At 33.8% G+C, this 23086-nt stretch overlaps 1 protein-coding gene across 1 annotated transcript in view; it reads left to right on the top strand.

Annotated features, from left to right (window-relative positions):
- LOC106466352 (mushroom body large-type Kenyon cell-specific protein 1-like) overlaps nt 1-23086 on the top strand; it is a 59586-nt gene that overhangs the window by 22094 nt on the left and 14406 nt on the right. The window contains exons 4-5 of the mRNA XM_013926631.2: nt 15471-15549; nt 21661-21871. Of these exons, the coding sequence (XP_013782085.1) occupies nt 15471-15549; nt 21661-21871 (290 nt within the window). The remainder of the gene's footprint in view (nt 1-15470; nt 15550-21660; nt 21872-23086) is intronic.

Genomic DNA, 23086 nt, shown 5'->3' with positions numbered 1-23086 from the left:
AGTTTTTCTTCATTACCCATTTAAGCCGTCTCCAGCCATTATTAGTCTCAAAGTGGGTTCCTCGTCATCGAAATATCAAGTATTTGTTTTGAATAGTCCATGTGCAAAGTGATTTTCATGTTAAGATTAAAAATACTTTTCTTCATCTCAAAAATTTCAAATTTCATTTGTGTAATCTCTGAAACCTCTTAAATATATTTCAAATGTTTGTTTTTGGTAAAACTTTATATTTTATCTGTTATTTTCTCTACCCTAACTCTATACAATGTTGGTGTTTTTGACTGATCTAGTAACCACCAAAAACAATAAAAATTAAATAAATCTAAATTATCCCCTTTTCTTTCTCGAATGACTTTAAATGTCACATGAAACTACATTCATTTATCCTAAGTAGCTTTAAACTCGTAACAGTATACATCTAGTTATACTTAAGTTTTATTTTTTGATTGCCCTTTGAACTGTATCCAACTACAATTCATGCCATTATATGTTGTAACTCACTTGGGGAACATGGAGCTCATGTTATGCTATCCAATTACATTACCCACGAGCTGTTCGCATGCGTGTACCTCATGAAACATTTTTATATTAGTATTATTATTTGTTTCACCTGAACTAACCTAAAAAGATCCCTGTTTGGGCATTTTAGTTACTTTTAACAAGAAATATAGTACTTACCCTGGTCTTCTTCTTGTTTCTTCTTCTTTTTTTTTTAGGTGTCAACTGTTGATAACACTTAACCCTATTTATTTTATACTAGTGATAGTAATGCACTAAATATTTTTTATTTAATTAAATAATGCACCAAATAACAGAAAAATACTATATAAAAAGCATACAATTTCCCCTAATTATTTCAATTTTTCTGGTTTTCTAACTGTTTGATAAGAGCCCTTACAAATTCATCCAAGCTAGCTGTTATCTTTCCCGTGGGAACGAAGCTTGTACTAACAGAGAAATTGACAATTCTCTGTTCAGAAACAATGCAAAATAATAAATCATTTGACAGATGAAAACCTTGGCTTTCTATTGGTTATAGATAATATAGAATTAAATGAGATTGAACTATTAACAAATCCTGAAAGAGAGGATGTGACAGGTGGGTGTGGGTGATTTTGTTTGTATTTTATGTCTCTGTAACCAAACAGAATTGAAGGCCATTTTAAGGTTTGTCTGAGCAATGACATTTTTATAATGAGCAGTTTACATTATATTTCAAATTTATTGAAAGTATGGTGAATAAAATAGAGAATGAGGGGATGCCTAGAGAAAATATGTCACATTTCTCACACTAGGGAAAATTTAGGATTTCTTTAAATATTGCCTTATAAAATTTAAAACTTGTATAGTATTGAAATATGGATTATTAGCTACAATTTTATGCTATACTAATTGATATTACATAAATAGAAAGTAGCCTAATAAAATTTTGGATGTAAGTCACTAAAATGTCATGACATCTGCAGTAAATGATGCCCAGGCAGAGGGGGTTAATTAAAATTTGAGTGTAATTCTGTAAAAGGTCATGACATGTACATTTTAACCTACCTGTAGTGAAAGGATTAAAGTTATTGATTTATAAATCAACAATTTAGTACTCAAGTGTAGGATACTACTATAAAATATACCACATTTTAGTAAATACTCTTTTTTTTTGTAATCAATGAATGTTCAAACATTCACTGCTTGTGTTATTATGTACATTTTAGTCTATTTATTACTTCATTCTAGTTCATTTTACACTGATTAATAAACTCTTTATTCTAGTTTATTATAATAAAAATGAAAGTGTTTTAATCTGAGGATCTTTTCAACCTGCTTATAAATGGAAATCACCTTTTTCATGTTAATGTTTTGTAAATGCATGCATATGTTTAACTCCTTCAATTTTGTATTGTGGTATAAGAAATATTTTGAATGAATTTTATTTTCTGTTGTTTAAAGTTTGTTAAGGACATGCCATTTTCACTCATTATTTCTTAGTTGTTTTTAATTCTGTTCTTCTGTAAGCTAATTTTGTTCAAGCAACCTATTTTCCACTGAAATGATTTTTCTAAGTATAAATCTTCCCAGAGAGCCTAGGGTATTAGCCAGGAATTGGAAACTACCCATCTAAAAAGAGTTGAAGTGCCAAAAGTGTGAACTTTCTTGGGGAGATTGGGGGCTCCATAGAGCTTGCTACCTATAAGAATTTTAAATTCTGACAAGGTACCTTACTTTTGCTCACATACATAGCAATTTATGTTCAGTTCTTCCCTCTGTTTGCAAAAATTTGTTCACATGCTACAAGCCTTTCACTCCCATGCACTCCTCAATTCACATGGTTTAACTGATTTTTGCATACAAATTATCATGCAACTAACCTCTACCAATAGTAGTGCCACATACCCACATGACTCATGTGCCTTCCACTATGCTATTCTACCTATCACTTCTCATTTGGCGGTCTTGTGTTTAGTTTGTGCTCTCTTCAAGTGTTTGTTTTTTCGTATCTTTATATCAATTTCTCTCATGAAGTTTACTATTTATTATACAATAGTGATATTTGTAATTTGTTCCGAAGTGGAATTATTATATATTTCTACCCATTTCAGAACATAATACTTCATTATAAATCATTTTGAATAAGAATTCCCAATTCTCCTTGCCACTTCTGAGGTTAAATCTTCTATCAGTACATTTACACGGGCTTCAGGTAGCGGTCCTCGATTGGGGAATTATCAGCTTTACTTTGTCAGGAGATTTATCATCCAATGAGCTGACCTTTATCAGGCCTCAACTTTAGTTTGGGGCCCTCACATTTTGAAATATGGTCCGCTGACTATGGAATAATAAGGTGTTATACTGTTATGATTTTTGAATATTTTTAATGTTGATATTATTATTATTATCTGTAGTTATTTGGGTTCAGTAATATAAGTTTAGTTAGATTGATCAATATTCATAGTTACATTCAGCTTTGAAATTAGAGCTAAGTTGTATCCCTTGTCCTATAACATTAGATTAGGCTTAACAAGGACCTTTATTATTTTAGAATTACCTGAATTTTACTGGAATATCATAAATTAGGTTAACTATATTGTTTTTTCTTCAAAATATCACATCCCATACATGTGTTACTGTCTATACACAATTACTTAAGTTTACAATATAATGTCTATTTCATTTTCATTATTATTCATCTTTTATACTTCTTCATATTAACTTTGTTTGTGTGGACTCCTGGATCCTTTTTTAGACAAGTTTCACAGTATACTTTCTCTTTCATTCTCCAGACATTATGATTCATGATGAGCATTTTTGTCTCTTTTGTGAGAGGCTCTTTTTTTCTGCACTGGTCTGTTTTTTGGGGCTACTTCTGTGCATTTAGCATCACTTGGGGTATCTGTGATGCTACGTTATATTTTTATTATTTTTTGGTTGCTTGTTTGTTTCATTCTGAGTCATTGCCATCTTTATTCATGTTAGCATCTGACACCTTCCCGTCTTTTACTTGTCCTGCCTATGGGTTTCTTCATTCGTTGTGTGTATTTGATGCTGGTGTATGTTCTGATTTGATTGATCCTTCCTCAATCACTTCTTGGTTCTTCCCTGTTTTTAACATGTAGTCTTTGATCACAATTGGGTGGGAAATTTCTGTAGAACTGAGAATGCCCACAATACATGTTCTTATTTTTCATTTCTCAAGATGTTATCGTTTCACCATGTGATTTGGTACCAGTTTCATGCTTTTTCCTTCAGACTTGTTTCGATTCCATATGTCTTTTGTCCATTGGTCTGCGTTTTACCCAACTTCTGCATTTTGGAGTATTTTACTAACACCTCGACATGGATGTCTAGTTTCTATTAGCTCCTTCCAAATGGGGTTTGTCATAACATACTCATCTGCTTCTTACACAAGCAGCTCAGGTGGTTGAAGTTTCTAGTTGAATAAGTTTTTCTTGTTACCTACCTAACAATCTCAGCTATTTGAGTAGTGTCTTTTTAAACACCCACCTCTGTCAGGACCATCCATTCTTCTCCTCAAATGCATTCAATGGAGCTTTCTGTTATCCATGCCATTATGGTTTACTATCTTCCTGCTAGCGAGGTTCTAATGCATTTGGGGATGTGGCTTCTATGGAAGCACTTTTCCCTTTGTGTCTGGTGCATTTGCAATATTTTCAGAAGACACTGCATGACCATTGTCTTTTGATAGGGTTTTTTTTTAATTTTCCTCTTAACTTTCCTTCTTCCCTCTTTGATTATATGCATTGGTGGTTGAACATATATCCCCCCCCCTGCATTGTCTGGTTTACTGATTCCTTCCCCTCATTCAGATTTGTTTCTCTTCCCTGATGCTCATCTTTAAAGTTGAGGGTTGTGGGTTGATCAGCAGGAGGCTTCAGGACAATGGTCTACTGATGAAAGATCTTCCATATTAACACCCTGGCACTTGTGGCATCCAGTGTGCTTTAGTTCACTTTCTTCTTCTTAAGATTTGACTAATCATGTTTCATTCCGACTAATCGATGGTGGTGGCTTATGCCACTCGCCAAGGGCACACTCGTGCTTGATCCCCTTGTGGTAGATAGTGGTTCCCCCTTTTTGAACTCACACATTTGACATACATCTCCTGGTGTATCATGTTTCAGGTCCTTTCATTCTTATTGCAGATCGCCTTTCCAATCCCGACACACTTTCTCCCAAGGAGTGGCCTCTCAATTCTCAAATTTTTGGTGGCTGTACCTCTCTCCATAGGAAGCATTTGACTCCTTTCTCAATTCAAAGTTGCCTTTTTGTTTTTGGGCTTCAGTTCATCATCCACTTGCTCTGGCTGTCGAGATGTTCAGACTTATAACTTTTGTTTTTCTCATTCCATCAGTCTTATTCCCAAGGTGATTTTGATCATCCAGATCACTCTGAGTCAGGTCTTTCTAATTGATCCATCCTTGCCAGCACATATCTGGTTTTCTTTGATATGTTTGTTTTACTCTAGATCGATTTTACAAACCTACACTTTGTACTTAAATTTTCTTGTTTTTTTACCCTTTGAACAATGTCTATCTAATAATCCCGCCACACAAATTGCATATCACTTAGCAAATGTGTAGTTCACATTACCCTAACAAATTACATAACACACAATAAAGAATACACAGGAAAAACAAGAAAAATAGTTCTTACCTGGGTCTGTCAACTGTTCATGAAACTTAACCCTACTTTTTTATACTAATGGTACTACCGCAGTAACTAATTTTTATTTAGTTAAATAATTCACCAAAGAACACAGAATAATGATACATAGAAAGCAGACAATGTCCTATAACTACTATAATTTTTCTGGCTTTCTAAGTATGTGATAAGAGCCTTTAAAACTCATTCAAATTTGTCAGTGTCAACACCATAAGAAAAAATTTTGAACTGGAGGCAAAATAGCCAATTTTCTATACATAAAACAACATAATCTAATATATCGTTTAATAGATTAAAACTTTGGCTTTTTATTGGTTATAAATAATATACTATTAAATGTCAGAGACAACTATTGGCAAATTTTGAAAGAGAGGATGTGACAGGTGGGCTTGGCAGTCTGATTTTCTATTCTATTGCTCTGTAACTAAATATGATTGAAGGTTATGTAAATTATGCTTCGCATGAGTAATATCTATCTTATAATGAACAATTTTGGTTAAATTACCTATTTTTCAGTGGGGTGGTAAATATATTAGAGAAAGGGGAAGACGTAGAGAGCAAATTGATAATTTTTTCAATGTTTCCATATAAGATTATAAACTTAAGACTTATATAATATTAAAATTTATTTATTAGCTACATTTTGATGGAAAGTTTATTCATATACCTTGATAATAAAGTAGTTTAATTGAATTTTGAATGTAACTCTCTAAAAAGTCATGACAAGCACACATTTACTTTCCAATAGTGAGAAGATTAAGTACACACACACTCAAAATAACATTATTCTTTTCCTCAGTATTGCCTTTAACAAGTTAGTTAATATTTCAGTCTACATTCAAATTATTGAAATTTTCATTTGTCAAAGGAATATGTTTTTTTTCTGCTTTAGCTTTTGTTTCAAAAGCATTAAATATTATAATGAATTCTCAAGTGAGGATGACTTCAAATTTGATTTGTGAAAATGATGAAGGTACAAACACTGGATCCATTTCTACTATGGCTTCTGGAAGCTAATTGACTATCGAGGATGATACAGCTATCATGCAGCATGTTGTGGGTTCCCTCATAAATACTGAGCCTCCTCCTTCCATTCCTTTGGTCAACACCCTTTCTTCTCCATGCAGAAATGACCAGGAGGAGGATGAATTTGACCAACTGTTCCCTCAACCTGGGTTTACTTCAGGTACCGTCTTACTAGTTGAGGAAAATCCTCACCCTTAAAATCTTTTTCTTAATATGATTTTTCAGGTGAGTTCATTTCTTTCCTTTTCACCTGTCTTTTATTCTTCCCAATCTTTACTCCATGAAACCAATTTTCAGGATTACTTTGCTTTTCCTCCATTGCCTGATATTAGGGTTCACGCTGATTCTTTCATAAACAACTCTACACCCATACCCACATGCCTTATCATTGCCTTCTTCACTCTTTTGTCCTGGTTTACAGCCATCCTTTTCTATATTCTATATCTTTCTCCTTGTCTTGGGAGCAAATCTCTTGTCTTCTATTTCGTTCTTTTGTGCCCAGTTTTCACATTATCTTTTTCTCACTACCCTCTTGCATTACCTTTCCTCCCTCCACCTTTTGTCTAAGGCACTTCAACATCTGTAGGGGTTTTCCAAGAGATTTGTTTCCTTCTCTTTACTACTTTACCACTTCTGCTCTGTCCCTCCTTACTTGGTTTCTCTGCTGTTGAGTTTGGTGGGTCAGGATGCACTCTTCACTAACATACACCTCCCACCTTCTTATCTACTTGATCTTTGTTGGGCTTCCTTTCTTTACCCAGAAGTCTTTGTTGATATTCCTGATTTACTGGAAACCCAGGCTGAAGCAGTCCAGCATCAGTCCTTGTTATTTTCTCTAGTTTCTCAACCTTACCCTTCGATTCCTGTTCCCCAGCTGGATCACTCTATCCCTATCCTTCCCATTCCAGCTTCCAGACCATCCTCTTCTTTCTGCTTTTTGACATCAAGTTCATTACTTGTTTCGTTAGTGATTATCTTATTGGTCATGGCCAATGGATGCTTGTCTGTCTCACTTCACCAACTTTTGGTCTCAGTTTTCTGTAGACAGATGTGTTCTTTAGGTTCTCACCTATGGTCTCTATCTCCATTTCCTTTATCTTCACCCCCTTTCTCAACATTCCTTTTCCTTTTCTCCTTCTCCTGACTCCGTTTATCTTCAACGACTTAAGAATGCTGTTCTTCCTGTTTGACTTTTCCTTCAGTGCCTCATCTTGATGCGCAACTTTCCTTGTCCAGTAATATTGGTGGCTCCTCTTTGGCTATCTCAGCTCTGTTTCTTCTGCTTCTTTCGTTGGTGCTCAAACCCTCTTTTCCTCTACTTTTTATTGCTTTGACCTCAAATGTCACTTTTTCAACCAGAGGTATCGTCCCATCATCTTCATGTGTGGGATTTGTCCAGTCCATCGCTTTTAGGTCCAGACCCTCTAATCATATTGCCTTCTTATCCCATTTAGATCATCCTTCCATTTTTTCTATCTATCAGTAGAAGTGGTGGGTTTTTCATTGTTGTTCCATCAGCTGCTCCATTCCTCCTGGCTGTCTTACTGTGACACAGCTTCCTGCCTTTTTCAATTCATTGTTCTACCATGATTTGTTGTTATCCACTATCACTGGTTTCTAGTTTCCATACATCATTTTCTTTCTACTCTGTTCCAATCCTTCCTTTCTCATTAATTCCCTTCCCTAACTGAGACCTTAGTGTGGTGTTGCATGCTTTCACACACGCCCCATTTGGGGTGTTAGCTACTTGCTCTTTACACCATCTTTCTCTTGAGACTTACTTTTTTTACTTTCTTGTCTGTGGTCATTGTTGTATAGATATCTATGCTCTCATTGCTTCTTGCATTTTATTCCCTCTTACTTATTTACTACTCTACCCACACTAGTCTTTTCTTCCTGAGACTTCAATTGGTAGTGAGGATGACCATTCTTTCTCTCCTATTTTCCTTCTTTCTCTTACCTCTATGTTTGTTCAAACCCAGATATGCTTCTGTGTCTAGTTATGCTTTTACAGTGTTACTTAGCATGAACTTCTTCATTATGGGGTCACCAGATCTTCCACAAAATTCTCCAGGTGGTTGTGTGGACAACTCCCCATACATTTGTCACTCATTATGTTCATTAACTGGCTGTTTCTTCTCTTCTGGTCATCATTCTTCACTCAATTCACTGACTTTGAGATGAGCATGTTTGTTTTCTTTATCTCCCTTTCTGTTTAACAGGAAGAATCCCAGATGATTGGTGTTGCCTCTCAAGGTATGCTTACTTCCGAAAATCTGTATTGGGTCAGGGGTAACGAAAAAGCACTCAACCCATCTGCTCTGTGTCTACTAGTGTCCTCTGTTGAGATGAGGAGATCTGCTGACTACTAGAGGTATCCATGGACTATCATAAGAAAAGCTGGCACTGTAACTGCCCACTTCTTTGGCTTTTCAAAAGAGAGTTTGAAGGTCTCCCATTGCACTGTCTCCTGTAAAAGATCTTCCTGCCACTTCTTCAATTCTCCCCACCATGAATTCTCCTCTCCTTCTTTAAGTTGAGCATGGTAAATACTTGCCACTTACCAATTCCCAGTTGCTGGGATGGTGGACTTTGAAGATTTCCTCACTGATTGGGCTCAGTGGGGGTGGTGGTGACATTGTCAGTATAGTACAGGTCACTCCTTAAATAACTAGCATGCTCTCTTCTAGCCTGAGTCTGTTTAGTTGAGTCAAAGTGAACACATCCTGAATGGTCTGATCATGCCCTAGCTACAATACATTTATTGGCTTGCTGACCACTTGTTGTTTGCAAGTGCTTGTATGGTCATGTTCATATTCTACCAATTCCTGTTGGTGCTTTCTGAATGGAGCTAATATGCATTGGCTCCTCCAACAATTCAATGTAGGATTCTAGCTATTCTTTGTGCAGAGATGAGGTCTTGTCTTTGAAGTTAACATTTTCCTAATCTGAAAGTGTGTTTCCAATAGATACTCAATTCCACACATTCCCACCTGACCTCCCCACTTCAGGTGCACCTTCTTTTTGCCTCATCTAAAAATGAAGTTATTGTGAGTGCAAGTGCATAAGGAGAGTTACTGTGCATAGAGGTTGTGTCACCCTCCTTTTGATGGAGAGCTATTGTTGCATAATGCTGTTATCATACACCAGCACAGTTCACATTAAACATGTTAATCATAGGTTTGAGTTACTTCAAGATAAGTGGCATATGTGTGAAGAGGTGAGTGTCTCTCCCACACATATGCCACTTACCTTGAAGTAACATATGTGTCAAGAGGTGAGTGTCTGTCAGAATTACATTTTCAGATTAGGAAAATGTTAACATTCACAGAATTGAATACTGTTGGTAAAGGATGGGTATATGAAACTTTTTTGAACTTTGGAAATTTCTAGTAAGATCACTTGCAAAGTTTACCTATTAAATAGTTATGGTGTAGTAGCTTTGTATTTTTGCCTTTTTGGGATATATGTAGAAATTGTTGTGATGACAATATTTTGAAAATGAGAAGAAAAAATTTCAAATCCTTTAATTATTCCTTCTAATCATTTCAATTTATGAACAAAATTGTGATAATAATCTGATGCTAGTTCAACTATTGAATTAACTCCTTTACTACCCTAAACTGATTATAGTATGCAATACAACTCTAAAACTTCAGATGTACTGTCACGTGACCAATGAGCCATGAAAATTCTCTATTTTCTCTTTGTAACTTCAATAATAAAATGATAGTTGAATAAAGGTACATCTAGACAATAAGATACTTACCTAACCTTCTGGCTTGTTTATTTCAAAGTTGTCTGAATTAATACAATTGAAACAAGTAATAAATTTTTTCAACCTTTGACAGTTGCCACGCTCACCTTCAACAGATTTGTTTGAGCTTTATAGCTTCCATGTAGATGTTACATACATGTGTATAGTCATTAGTAATAGGTCATTTTACACTATAATCTAACAATTTTAAACATTTTTTTAAAAAATACATCATACTTTGCATCTGTTCTCAAGACTTATGATATTATGCACTAAATAAACATTTTCCCGAAGGGTTGTGCATTTGTCCCAAAGAAACTGTAATAGGCCTTGAGGACACAGTTGACTTGTGCTGAAATGAATAATGAGTGGTAAAGGACAAGAAAGGAAAGTAAAACATTAAAAATTAACTATATGTGAAATAGAAAAGACCTGAAATTATGAGTTTAACAAAAGGAAAATCTTTAAATATATTCTACAATTAATTAAAAGCTATATATATGTGTATTTTTCTATTTCCTAATTTTAATTATTTCATTGCATTGTACATTGATGATAATAGCAAGTTGGTGATATGGTAAGAGAAAATGAAAAATCAAATATAAACATTTACCTTTGATATCCTTTTAGCAGGTTCTGGAGATTATTCAAAAAAATATGAAAACCATAAGTCAAAGAAAAGTGTTTTTATACGTAAAATGAAAATCACCTTGCCCTCAATTTTCAAATAGTTTGAATGCAATTAACTACAATAGAAAAATTACATTTTTAGTAAAAACCACCATTACTTGTGTACAACATAGTATGATCTTTAACAAAATCTTACCAATTTTTAAGAAGATACATTAAGAAATCTCAAGTTACCACATGTATTGTTGTACAAGTGAAATTCGTGATTCAATTTCCACAAATCGCATGAGCCCGCCACAAAAGGTTAAGAAGAGTAATCATGCACTTATCATGCACTGTTTAATGGTAGCAAAAGTGTATACAAACCTTCAATCCAAATTCTCATGTGTATTACATTAAAAAATAATTAAACTGTTTGTTTATCATCAGTCTTGTGGTATATACATTTGACAGAGGGTGAGAATTTATCTTTACTGTGTTTAATGAATAAATATCTTTAAAAAGCAAGTGAAATATAAATTCTTAGCATAAAGTTTCAGTTTTTGTCCTACTTTTCAATGCCCAATTGGTAATAGCCATCCTCCTGCATTACTTTACCCACGTTTACCTTACCTCTCAGCCTTCTACATCAGCTTCTTCTTCTCATTACATTTCAGTTGTCACCCATAAAAGCAAGGGAGATGAGACTTTTCAACCCATGGAATAACTTTCTTTCTTTCTGAGCAACCCCCTTTTTACATTTTTTAGGGGGATCATCTAGGATGTCTGTGTTCATGTGAGGAACCCATGAATTTGGGACCTTTGGATTCATGAAATTTTTCATCTTGTGGTTTTTTATTTTTACCAATTTCTTCACCCTCCTCCACATTTAGCTTTTCCAGTTTCTTTTTCATCCTATCAAGCCTATATTCAAATTTTTGAGCTGTTATTTTTGAACCTTTCATAGAAAGGGGCTATTGAAGCTGTACTACAGTTCGTTCAGTCATTGAAATTAGGACATAATGTGCATGGCTAAAAAAAATAGCCAACATAACTGCATTAATCAAGACAATACCACAGCTAATGTCATTGTCCATTACAAAGAGATTCTTTTAATTAAAGATACATCTAATACACAAGCAGGACACAAGGCCAGTATCATCCCCAAGTTAAGAAATGAAAAACTTGTATTAAAGGAAAAGAAGTTGTATGAGTTTTTTTTTTTTTTACGAAGTCACTTTCTCACTATTTTACTTGTCATTTATTCTAAAATTCCTTGACATTTCTGATGGTTTTTTGCTGTATGCTTCTGCTAAGTTTGAGGGCTTTAGTCCTTCTTGTTTGTATTTTCGTCTTTCTGCAGTGTCAATTAATCATAAAATTGGTGTCTGGTAATAGTTCTTTGCCATATCAATCATTGTCTGGACATTACACCTTTCAAGATGGAAAACATAAGAGCCTTACAGAGGTTCTGTCATCTTGGTTTTCAAATGATGAAAAGAGTTATCTAAAATGCTTATTTACTTCCTTGATTCATCTGTGTTATTGACATTTTCTTTGCTTTTACTGTAGGTTATTGGTTTCTCAATCCTAGGCCCTCCCTTTTGGTTCAACTTCAGCCCCTTGTATCTTCATATGTGTAGTCAAATTATTTGCTGGTCTTCCACAGACATCCATTATGGATTTTCATCATTACATCAATGATTGGTTTATTCTTGTTTAGTTGTCACTTCAGTTGACTCATGCTCACTCAGCCACCCACTTATCTTCTTCCTAATATATTTGTCAGGAGAAGATCTTCAGAGAAACTGATTAGTGCTATGGCTTTTCACATTCCTTTTGGTTGTAATCCTATTTTTCAATGTCCAGTTGGTAATAGCCATCCTTCTGCATTGCCAATTTCTTCTGCTACTGCTTCTCAGCCTTCTACTTCAGCTTCTTTTTTTTTCTACTTTCTTTACTCTCCTTGCAGTGCCTAACAATAAAATTGCATTTGTTTGCACCAAAAAACCTTTTGTCACATGTTCTTTGTAAGATTATCTTTTCAGTCTGAATGTATGATGATCTAAAAAAATCCTGTGATGTACGTTAGATGATAATGTAACAAAGAGTCCAAGTCTCAACGTTTACCTACTCAGTATCTTGTGCATCTGGGACTTAGGATAAACTTTTCAATTGTCTCTTTGCTTTGCAATTCCTGGAGTTTTGTGTTCTCCTATTTTTCTCTTGTACTCCACCTCTAAAAATGTATTCTCTACTTTTGGGACAATGGCTTCCCTTCATGAGGTGACTGATTCCCTTGGGTCATGTTCACATTAGGCTTCTTCAGTGGTATAAATCTTTATATCTGTTGTCTTGGAGAACTTACCTCTCTCTCTCTCTCTCCTGTTTCTTTCAATTACCTTGAAGTTTAACTCAGTTGAGAGTTTATCACTGTAGGACCCTATTTTCTTCCACTCTTTTCATATATGCATCTCTCCAAAGATGCTTCTTTCAAGGGCTGTGGTGCTGAATTGGGGGATGTTGGTTTTTAGGTAGTTTGGTTCCTGATCTCCTCCGGATCACTTTCTCACATCAGTCTTTTAGAACTTTAGGTAGTTCATCTTGCTTGTCAAGGATTGCTACCTTCCACTTCTACCATTCTACTGTGGTTACATATATCAACAATGAAGAATTCAGTCATGCAGCCTTTGTTTTGTTGCTGTTTCTCTGTTTCCATTCACAACACACATATCAGAACTTGTCATGTGCTGGCTGTTATGAATATTCATGCAAATTCTCTTTCCAGAGATCATTGGATTCTTCCCACAGAAGTCATCTTCATCTGTCATCCCTATTTCATGATCTTTCTTCAGTATTTTGCTTATTTTGTCCACAAGTGCCTAGATTCTGTCCTCATTGAGACTTGAGCCTTGTCTTAAAATGATTTTCTTCTTTTGAACCTTTATTTACTTGCTCATTCTATCATCTACTATTCTACTGACAGAGTAAATCCAGGTAGAAAGAGACTCCAGAATAGGATTTTATTTATTATTATTATTAATCAAAATATTTCTCTATCTCCAATTTCCATAAAATAGGTACCAGGGTTGTTGGGCAGAATAGAAATACTTCAGTCACTGTACACAACAGAGGTGTGGGACCAAGAAGTAAATAAGCATCAGACAGAGACTAATTCACTTGCAATAGATTCAATCTGGCTTGGATAAGAACCACACACATTAAACAGAATCCATGAGCAGAAGAGATAGCAATTTGATATAACTAAGTTGACAAAAAGTATTTGGATTCATCCACATGCTAAACTGTAATGGGTACCGAAACAAGAGATCAAAGACAAGCCAAATGGTGAAATTGATGGAAAGTAACCTGAATTTTATTTTTAAGGTGTGCAGGTATATCATGGTAGACAAGAAGAATCAGCTGCACAGACTAAAATATTAATGTAATCGGAACAACATCTGTGGATTGAGATGCTCATAAGGTATACACAGCTTATTTGAAGCCCTTCTGAAAGATTCTGTTTGTGCAATATAGCAACATATTGCCCTGACAGGGCATAGAAAATATTTGTCAGAGTAAGTAACACAATCGATGAAAACTAGTTGTTAATCTCTCCTGTGGCCCTGTACTTTGGTAGGAAGGCCCTATCAGGATAAGAAAATAAGTAAATTAACTATAATCATGCTTTGCCTGCTTGAAAAAGGCACTTACATCATAACATTATATGTGGTTTTCCATCACAATTGCAGCTTACAAAAATCTGAATTATGATGTGAATGCAGAGCTTATGTAAGATGTAACATGTCCACAATAAATATAGAGGGTAAGAGAGATAAAACTTATAGGTAAGTGTTGCATACTCTGCTTTGTGTAAAAAAAAACAAAAAAAATCAGAACTTTGAGTTATATGGTTGACAACATGAAAGCAACAGGAAAGGCTTTCAGTATTTAAGAAGTAAGTACCTGTTTCAAATTCATTTTAATTCTAAAAAATCTGGTTTCATGACAATTAGGTTTATTGCTAGTAATAAATTATCACTACAGAAATGTATCTTGTTCTTAGTTTCAGGTTATTGTGGGTGATTGTATGCTTCAAAATAACTTTAAGTTTAGTAATGCCTAACAATAAAATTGCAGTTGTTAGCACCGACAAACCTTCTGTCATGTATTTATTGTGAGGATATATTTTCAGTTTAAATGTATGGTGATCTAAAAGAATTCTATGATGTGTGATAGATGATGATGTAATAAAGATGGGTGGCTTGGCATAAATATATTCATTAGCAGTCATAAAGAAGCATTAAAAGAATGTTAAAAAAGGCAGTGGAAGATTGACTCATTGGAATGTGGTGAAGAATATTCTGAATAGAAACATTAGATAAATTTGTTTACGTACTCTTTTTTTTTTTCTTTGATGTGTTGGTACAAGTTATTATAAGCAGAAGAAAGCTTCTTAATGGATACTAATTTTAACTATATTACAACATATTTTATATTTCTGTGCTGTTTTTATTACCATTTAGGTCCACATCAGACCACATTAAATGTTTGGTGGCTTGTACTTAATTTACCTTTAGAATTGGTCCCTGTATTTGGACTAGGAAATTAAATTTCAATGTTGTCGTGGAAAGACATTTCATTTACTACAGCTGAGCTCATGCCAATATGTGTATATATTGTACTTTGAATGGTGGTTATTTGTAGAAAATTATTTAATAAACTGTTTGATGTACATTGAAAATATTAACATTAAAAAAATGCTCATTAAATTTGGATAGTTCATTTATGGCAAGGAAAAATAAAGCGTATCTTGGTTGATTGCATTAGATGTTGAGGTGTAATTTTATGATATTATATTGGAATGCTGCTTTCTTTGATTTATGAAATTTTTGCACTTCAGGATCCAGCTGATGGTATTGTCCATTCAATAGAAGCAGGTAAGGAAGAAAAAGGCCCCCTTAAAAGTGACCTCATGAAAGGTAATTTATAATCTTTTTTTTCTATCTTTTTTCTTGTTGTAATGTGTGTAACTTATGTTGTCATATATGTTTTAGTCTGAATTTACAGATCTCTGAAAGAGTATTAGACAGTAATAAACAAACAACAAAATTTTGATAATGTCACATGAATTAAGAGTAATGGGTTTGGCATAGGCCTATAGCCTTAACAGCTAAACTTTGGAAATACCTCTAAGCTTGAAATAATAACAGCATTAATTCTGTAGCTAAGTACTTTAACTTGCAGAGATTTCAACCTATTAAACTTTGTACCTTTCATCAAGTGTGTCCCTAAGATAAAAATCTCAATATTGATGGAGAAACTATAATAAAAAAAAAAAAAAAATCTTTAGATACTAAATTAAGCTGCCAATTCTGAACTTCATCTTTTCAGGTAAGATCAGTAGTTTCAAAGAAAAGAGTGAAGTGCTTGAAGTAAGAACTTATGGAACTTGTACTCATTTTTAAAATGTGTCTGATGAAGACCAACTTAAGCATCAAATATAAATAAAATAATGAAGGTTCTAAATGTGATAAATTAAATTGAATCCAATCAGTAATACAGTAATAGAAATTTTAGAAAAATTATAATTAATGTAAAGCATATGCTTTATTTAGGTCTATACCTAATGCAGAATTGATTGAAAATAAACTGTTATTAATCAGATGCAGCCAGATAGTTTTCTTGTACTGGGTCTTAGGTTAGAAGAGCATGTTTTTGTTTTTTTTTATTGATTTCTCTTTCCATTTCAAAACAGAACAAAATGTTCATGTTGGTTTTAAAAATGAGTTCTTGTGTAAAAAAACTCAACATTTTCTTTATTTGCACAGCTATTTAAAACCCAGAAACAACATATTTGGGATAAATTATGAAGAATGGTTTCATTTTCCAACACCCAACTAATTTAAAAGTCAGTTTTCAGTACTTAAAGCCAACAACTAATGAGTAGGCGGTCAGTAAGTTAGGTATACTCTGTTCTCTGTTTAATGTTTTATTTCATTAACACATTGATTAGAATGTTTAGTATATTATTATACTTGTATTACAGAGATTGTTTTGTATTTCTTATTATAAGGATTTAGGACTAATGTAAACTTTTGCTTGCTAAACCTCATGAGATATTATTGGGTTGATGATGTGATTAACAGTAAGGGTATACAACTAATGAAATAATGAATTTTAATCTATGTAACTAAGAACATAAGAACAGTGTATTTAATGAGCTTTGATCTTTATTGTTTTTTGTTTTTTTTATCTAAGTAGAAAGTTTACTATGATAGGGTGTTAATCTAATTAACTGGAGCTTAGCCTTTTTTTTTTATCTAAATCTTAAACTGTGTCTTTATGTCTTATTATTTTCAGGATGTAACACAAAGAAACAAAAGGAATTTGTCTTATCGATCCCTCAGTTAATCTGGAAACTTCAATAAGATTACTTCTTACCTTTTTTTCTCAAGACAAAATAGTTTATTTTAGTCTATTTCTTTAAAATGACCCTTCCAGCTCCTGAATTATCCTAGTATCTCCCCCTCTGGATCCTTTCCAGTAAGTCGATATCCTTTTAAGGCCTAGAAAAAAAATGCTTTCTTTCTGGGTATCCGATTGACTTGACATAAAAATGCCTGACCCTAAAGTTTTTCAACACCCCCCCTCCAAAGTTTTATCTGTGGATCGACCCTAATTAAAAATGCCCTTTGATTAATTTTTTTTTACTTTCATTAAATTATTGCACCAATCTGCTACCATATTGTGCAAGGTGAAGGCCATAAAAAAACCATGTCTCTGAATCGTTAGTTGGTGTGGTGAATCATTGCTCTCAGCTAATTATAGCTGAGCTTCCATTCAGGCAATGTATAACATTTCATCATGGTGGCTAGAGTATTGGCTGTCGTCTTTAACAAATGCCACATGTTACCCTAAAAAAAAAGACAATGTCACAGTTTATTGGAACAGTCAAAGACATGTTCGAGTTATACCATCCTAAACTAGATATAAATTATTATTGGCAGACATCGACACATGTTAATCTGGGTGAAGTTTCAATGGACATTGGGATAAACCAATTAATAGACATGTTCAGTGTCAAATCTATTGAATTTCACTGTCGGCCTAAACCAAAATGCCCTGTAGAAATTGAAAGTACCAATTAGAGCAAAGGATACAGTGACAAAATCCAATCAGCCCAATATTCTACCTACCTACCTACCATATTTTTTTAGCATGTAATAGGAAGCATTTTGTCCAATTAGATAAGGAGACCAAAACTGTACATAGTACTGAATTTGTATAAAGAGGTGATATCCTATTCTTATTTGTAATCAATATGTCTGTAAATACACCCCAAAATTTTACAACCTTTACTACTAGCAAAAGCAAACTGCACCAGCAGATTGAATGTTTTACCCACCACTATGACAAGATCCTTTTCTTCTGTCAGACTAAGGAGTGGGTTCCCATCTAATTAAATGTATAATACAACTTATGATAATCCAAATATATAACCTTACACTTACTTAAATTAAATAGTATTTATCAAATATTTGTCCAATTTACCAAATGATTCAAGTCACTCTGTAACACCTCAATATCTTCAATACAGCTAGAAATATCTGAGAGTTTAATGTTATCGGCAAACTTTACTGAGATTACTAATGATGCTTCTATCAGTATCATAAATTTAAATGAGAAAAAGCAAAGACCAAACATTAATCACCCCATTAGTAAAATCCAATAACTCTACCTTCTAAATAACTATTCCTTTTCCAGTTCCTACTGATGTGATTGTTTAGCTAATCTTATATGTGGCACCATATCATAAGCTTTTTGAAAATATATGTATGCCAAGACCACATTCTTTCCATTAGTGAAGAAAGATTCTGAAATGATATTGTTACCTTTCTACACTGTTATGTATTAGAATTTCAAATGGTCTGAAATCGAGTTAACTGATAATTTAAATTTGGTAGTTTAATTGTACTTTGGATTTAGGAATTAAGTAAAAAGCCGATATATAGTCAGTTTATGATATTTGCCAAGAAGATTGATAAACAGTTTTCTTTTTAACACAAATACATTTTAATATACACACAACAATACAATTTACAATAACAGTTATTACAAATAGTTATTACAAACAATGATTTATAAACAAAAGTTTCACAAACTTACAAGCAATATAAAGTCTTCCTGTTAATCTAGAACTTCTTTGATATCTTATTGAGGGTTCACAACAAGCGATTTAATTACGAGTTGATGTACGTATAATTCACTTAACGGGAAGCTAGCTAGCTTTGTCCTTCATTATTTATCTGCCACACACGTCGAGTTTTCAAAGATGAATTTTTATAATGTTTTCATAAAAATAGTAATGTCCAATGAGAATCCACTGAAGTTAAATGATTTGTTATGTTTGAACTTTGTAAAGGTTCCTGGTCAAATTTCTGAAGTTTTCCAATTGATAAGCATTATAATAATCACAGTTATAGTTTCCAAAGTTTATAGCACATTGACTATAGCGAACTAATAATAGATACTCTCTTTTGGCAAGGTGCATTAGTTATATTTATAGGCTGCGAAAGCTATCCAGAAAATTCAGATTACATAACATTACAAATTTAGGCCTTTACATACACATATACATTGTTGATTCTTACTATCAAGAATCTTTTACAACTTTGGAGAATAAGTGGGACTTTTGCAATACATATTTAACAGTATAAGCTATGTATGTTTCTAAATATAAATTTAAGCTAAACAAATGTTGATATTAAAATTAATATGTAATAACAAATTTGTTACAACAAACATTAGTTATGCCTTGAGCATCTGCCTTTGAGATTTTGCATGTGCCACTAGCCTTGAGCTATTTCTCACTTAAGATACATTTTTTAAATGTGAACTGCACTAGCGTGGGATGTAATCATTATGCAACAATAACCCTCTACCAATAGGAGGATGACACAACTTCATAAGAACCATAGTGGATAGACATGTTTCATGCAGTTTAAACTTTGTTCAATGTTGTGAGATTTACACTGCGTTTATTCTGTGGTTAACATTTGTCCATTTTATTTGGTTTGATTTCAACATACATTGCCTTTCAGTTACTGCATACAATAAAAAAATATCTGTAAAATGATTTTAATTACAGTGAATTCTCAAGTGACAGTGACTACTACTTCTTCCTGAGGTTCTGCAATGTAGCTAACACTGATCTTACTTTGTCTGTGGCCACTGGAGGCTCATTGACTGTGGAGGACATTACTGCTATTGTTCAACATGTTTTTGGTCATTATTGTTTTCATTGCCTAATCTCCCTGTCTCTACACTGGAAGTGCATTCCCCTTTTTCTGAATCCAACCATGAGAACAACAATTTTGGTTGGTTCTTTCCACCTCCTTTGTTTGCACTAGGCTCCTCTTTAGCTGTGGAGGCAATGTTCCTCCTACAAATCTCTCTGTGGAATTGATTTCTCGAGTTTGGTCTTTACTTCCTTTGTCACATATGTCTTTTGATTCTTCCCATTCCCTACTAAATGCCTCTCATGCTGAGGATTGTGTGGTTTTTCCTTCTTATCTAGATGTACATGCACATGCTGACATGTTTCTGGATCAGCTTCATTAATACTCTCAAGTGCTTTGTCCTCCTTGAATTCAGTATTCCTTTGTTATGGCTTATTGCCATCCCACTTTTCCATTCTTGGATTTCCAATCCTTGGAGTCCTTTTTCCCCATTTGGGATGGTTGACCCCCTGTTTCTATTACTTACTGCTTAATTTTTCAATCTTTGCCTTTTTTTCTTAACCATCTTCATCATTATGTATCCTATCTTTTTTTCCTCACTGAAACCCTGCAATGGAGATCTGTGGTTGGTACTTTTCAATACCTTGGCCAGGGTTTTGTCTTATGCTTTATCCCTGCTTGCATGGTTCATATGTTGTTGGAATATTCTGAGACTTGATGCTTTTCTTTTTGCTACTTGTCTTCCTCTGTGTGGCTCCTTTTCTTTGCCTTTCAGTCTTTAGGGTTGGGATGTTCTTAACACCTGGAAAACTTGTGCTGAAGCTGCAAGACATCAGCCCTCTCTTTCCCTCCTTCATTTCTTGTTTCTCCCAACCTTGTGAATACATACCCCTTCATCCGTGAACCCTCCACCTCTTTTTCTTCCCATTTATCATCTTTCTGTTTCTTCTTGCAGTTCCCCCTCCTGTTACATTGCTATTGCACATCACATCAATGTCTACCTATCTTCCTTCCTAGTCAGCTCAGGCCCTGTGAGGCACATCTTTTTTCTATTTGCAGGCCTTCAGACCCTATTTGCAGCCATGTGGTGGGTCATTCAAGTTTTTAAGTAAGGTTTTTCTCATCTATTCCTCCACTGTCTCCTTTTCCTTCGCCTTCCAATCCTTGTATTTTTCTGTATCTTGAGGCTGTGGTATTGGTTCCTTTGATCAAGAGAGCCATCAAGAGGGTCCTTTACTCTCTCCATGGTTTTATTTTCATCTTTTTTTGTTGTCCCCAAAAATACTAGGTAATGTTGTCCCATCATCAACCTTTCTTCTCCCAACCATTATCTAGTGATTCCTCAGTTGAAGATGGAGGGGTTTCTTCCTCTCCATTTGCTTCCAATTGGTCCACGTGCTAATTGCCTTGGCAACTAATCAAAAAAGTGGTTTGACTACCTTTATTTTTAATACTTTGTTTGGGTATGCCATGCAGCTCAGATGGGGTTTGTAAAACTGGCATAACACCATAAAGTAAGACAGTCCTTTTTAATCACAATTATAGTAACTTTCTGTACTCAGAATCTAGCAGTATATATGACTGAAATGCATGTATCATAGGTGTATTGATACTCACTAGTACAAATCTTCAAATCTTCGTATTAAAATATGTATTAGCAATTGTTTTCTAGTTCCTTCTAAGGTTTACTAGAAAACTATAACACTAAACAGCAAAGTGATTCAACAGTGGTACAGAAAATATTAATCCAAAAATTAATATGGTATATGGAGTTTATTGTAAACAATATCTTATAGTAGACCTTGTTTCTATTGATTTTTATAAATGTCTGAAGTGCTGTACATTTTACAGGAAACTTGTGTCAAACAAACAATTTTCATATGCATTGTTGGTCTGATGGCTCTGTTGGTGGATCCCGATCTCCATCTCCCTGTGGGGAGGAACCACTTGATTTAAGTGTGCACTCCAATAGGATCTTTAAAACAACAGAAAAGGATGAAGAAGAAGATAGCAATTCAGCCAGTTCTGTTTTGAAAGTTCCACTTCCATCATCAAAGCTTGGGTAAGTTTAAATTACAAATAAACTGTTTTTTTAACAATCGACTGATAAATTATAAGTAATCACAGTCCTCTTAAGTATTTCTTTAGCTCCTAGTTTCTTCATGGTAACTGTAATGCTGTTTTTCCGTAATTACTGCAGCAAACTAATTATGATTCAGTGATGTCATCATGACCATAATTTGTTGTTTATATAATATAATTGCTCAGAGATTGGCAAGTTGGTAAAATAACATCAAATGACTAGTCAGTTGACCACTTATTTTTAGGGTAAGCAAGAACTGGTTAAATATGCTCAAATAATGTAAAGCCTGTATTAAATACTGGAGCATTAGCAGAGATTTCATGATGAATTGTAAGATTCTAAAGTTCCTCTCTGCTTATAGACAAGTCTTGAAATTACACTTCTACTAACTTCAAAATGAGTTTTAAATCAAAACAATAAAAAACTGTATTTATTGTATCATATCGTAATATTTCTTACCTGTCTTACATGTATTTCAGAAATTAACTACGTCTCTGTTCTTCATCCCCTGAAATCTTTATAGGTGAATGATGTTATACCATGCCATATTATAATGTACTTCAATTTCATGCGGCTAATAGCTATGATTTTTTTAAACATGTAATAAAATTCAAAATAATGGGATATTATTTTAAAAAAAAGAGATAGTTACATAGTATAATAAATGTTAATATTACTTACATATGATGCAGCATTCATTGTATGCTCCAACTCTCTCACTACCAGCTCAGTCCCAGGGACCGACCTTGTAACCATTTTGTGCTTGTTATAGTTTTCTTACTATAATTTTTAATACACTATGTGTATCTTCATGAAATTTTGGAGATCATCAGTAAACATTACAAGGTTTTAGTACACAAAAAGCTGATTTTTTTGACTAAGTTTTAAGTAATTATTTGCTTATACATTTTTTTGAACTATCCAACATTAAAAATACTTTTATGCATCATGTGATCAAATTTCACTTGCAAAATTTTTAACCTTCAAATTATTAACCAACCTTTTTTTTTTTGAAAAAAATTTATATTTTGTCTGTTATTCTCACTGTTGTATCTCTGTATGGGTTTTGTCAATTTGACCAACCTCATAACCACTTAAAAAGTTAGGAAATATACACCTGGAAAAAAGTTAAGCACCCCCGTGTTTTTTTCAAGTGATTCAGATTCGACATTCTTGTGACTGATTATAAATTAC

Source organism: Limulus polyphemus, unplaced genomic scaffold (genome assembly GCF_000517525.1).
Source record: "Limulus polyphemus unplaced genomic scaffold, Limulus_polyphemus-2.1.2 Scaffold2233, whole genome shotgun sequence".
NCBI lineage: Eukaryota > Metazoa > Arthropoda > Merostomata > Xiphosura > Limulidae > Limulus > Limulus polyphemus.
Note: the sequence above shows the minus strand (reverse complement) of the source record. Positions and strands in the feature narration are given on the sequence as shown.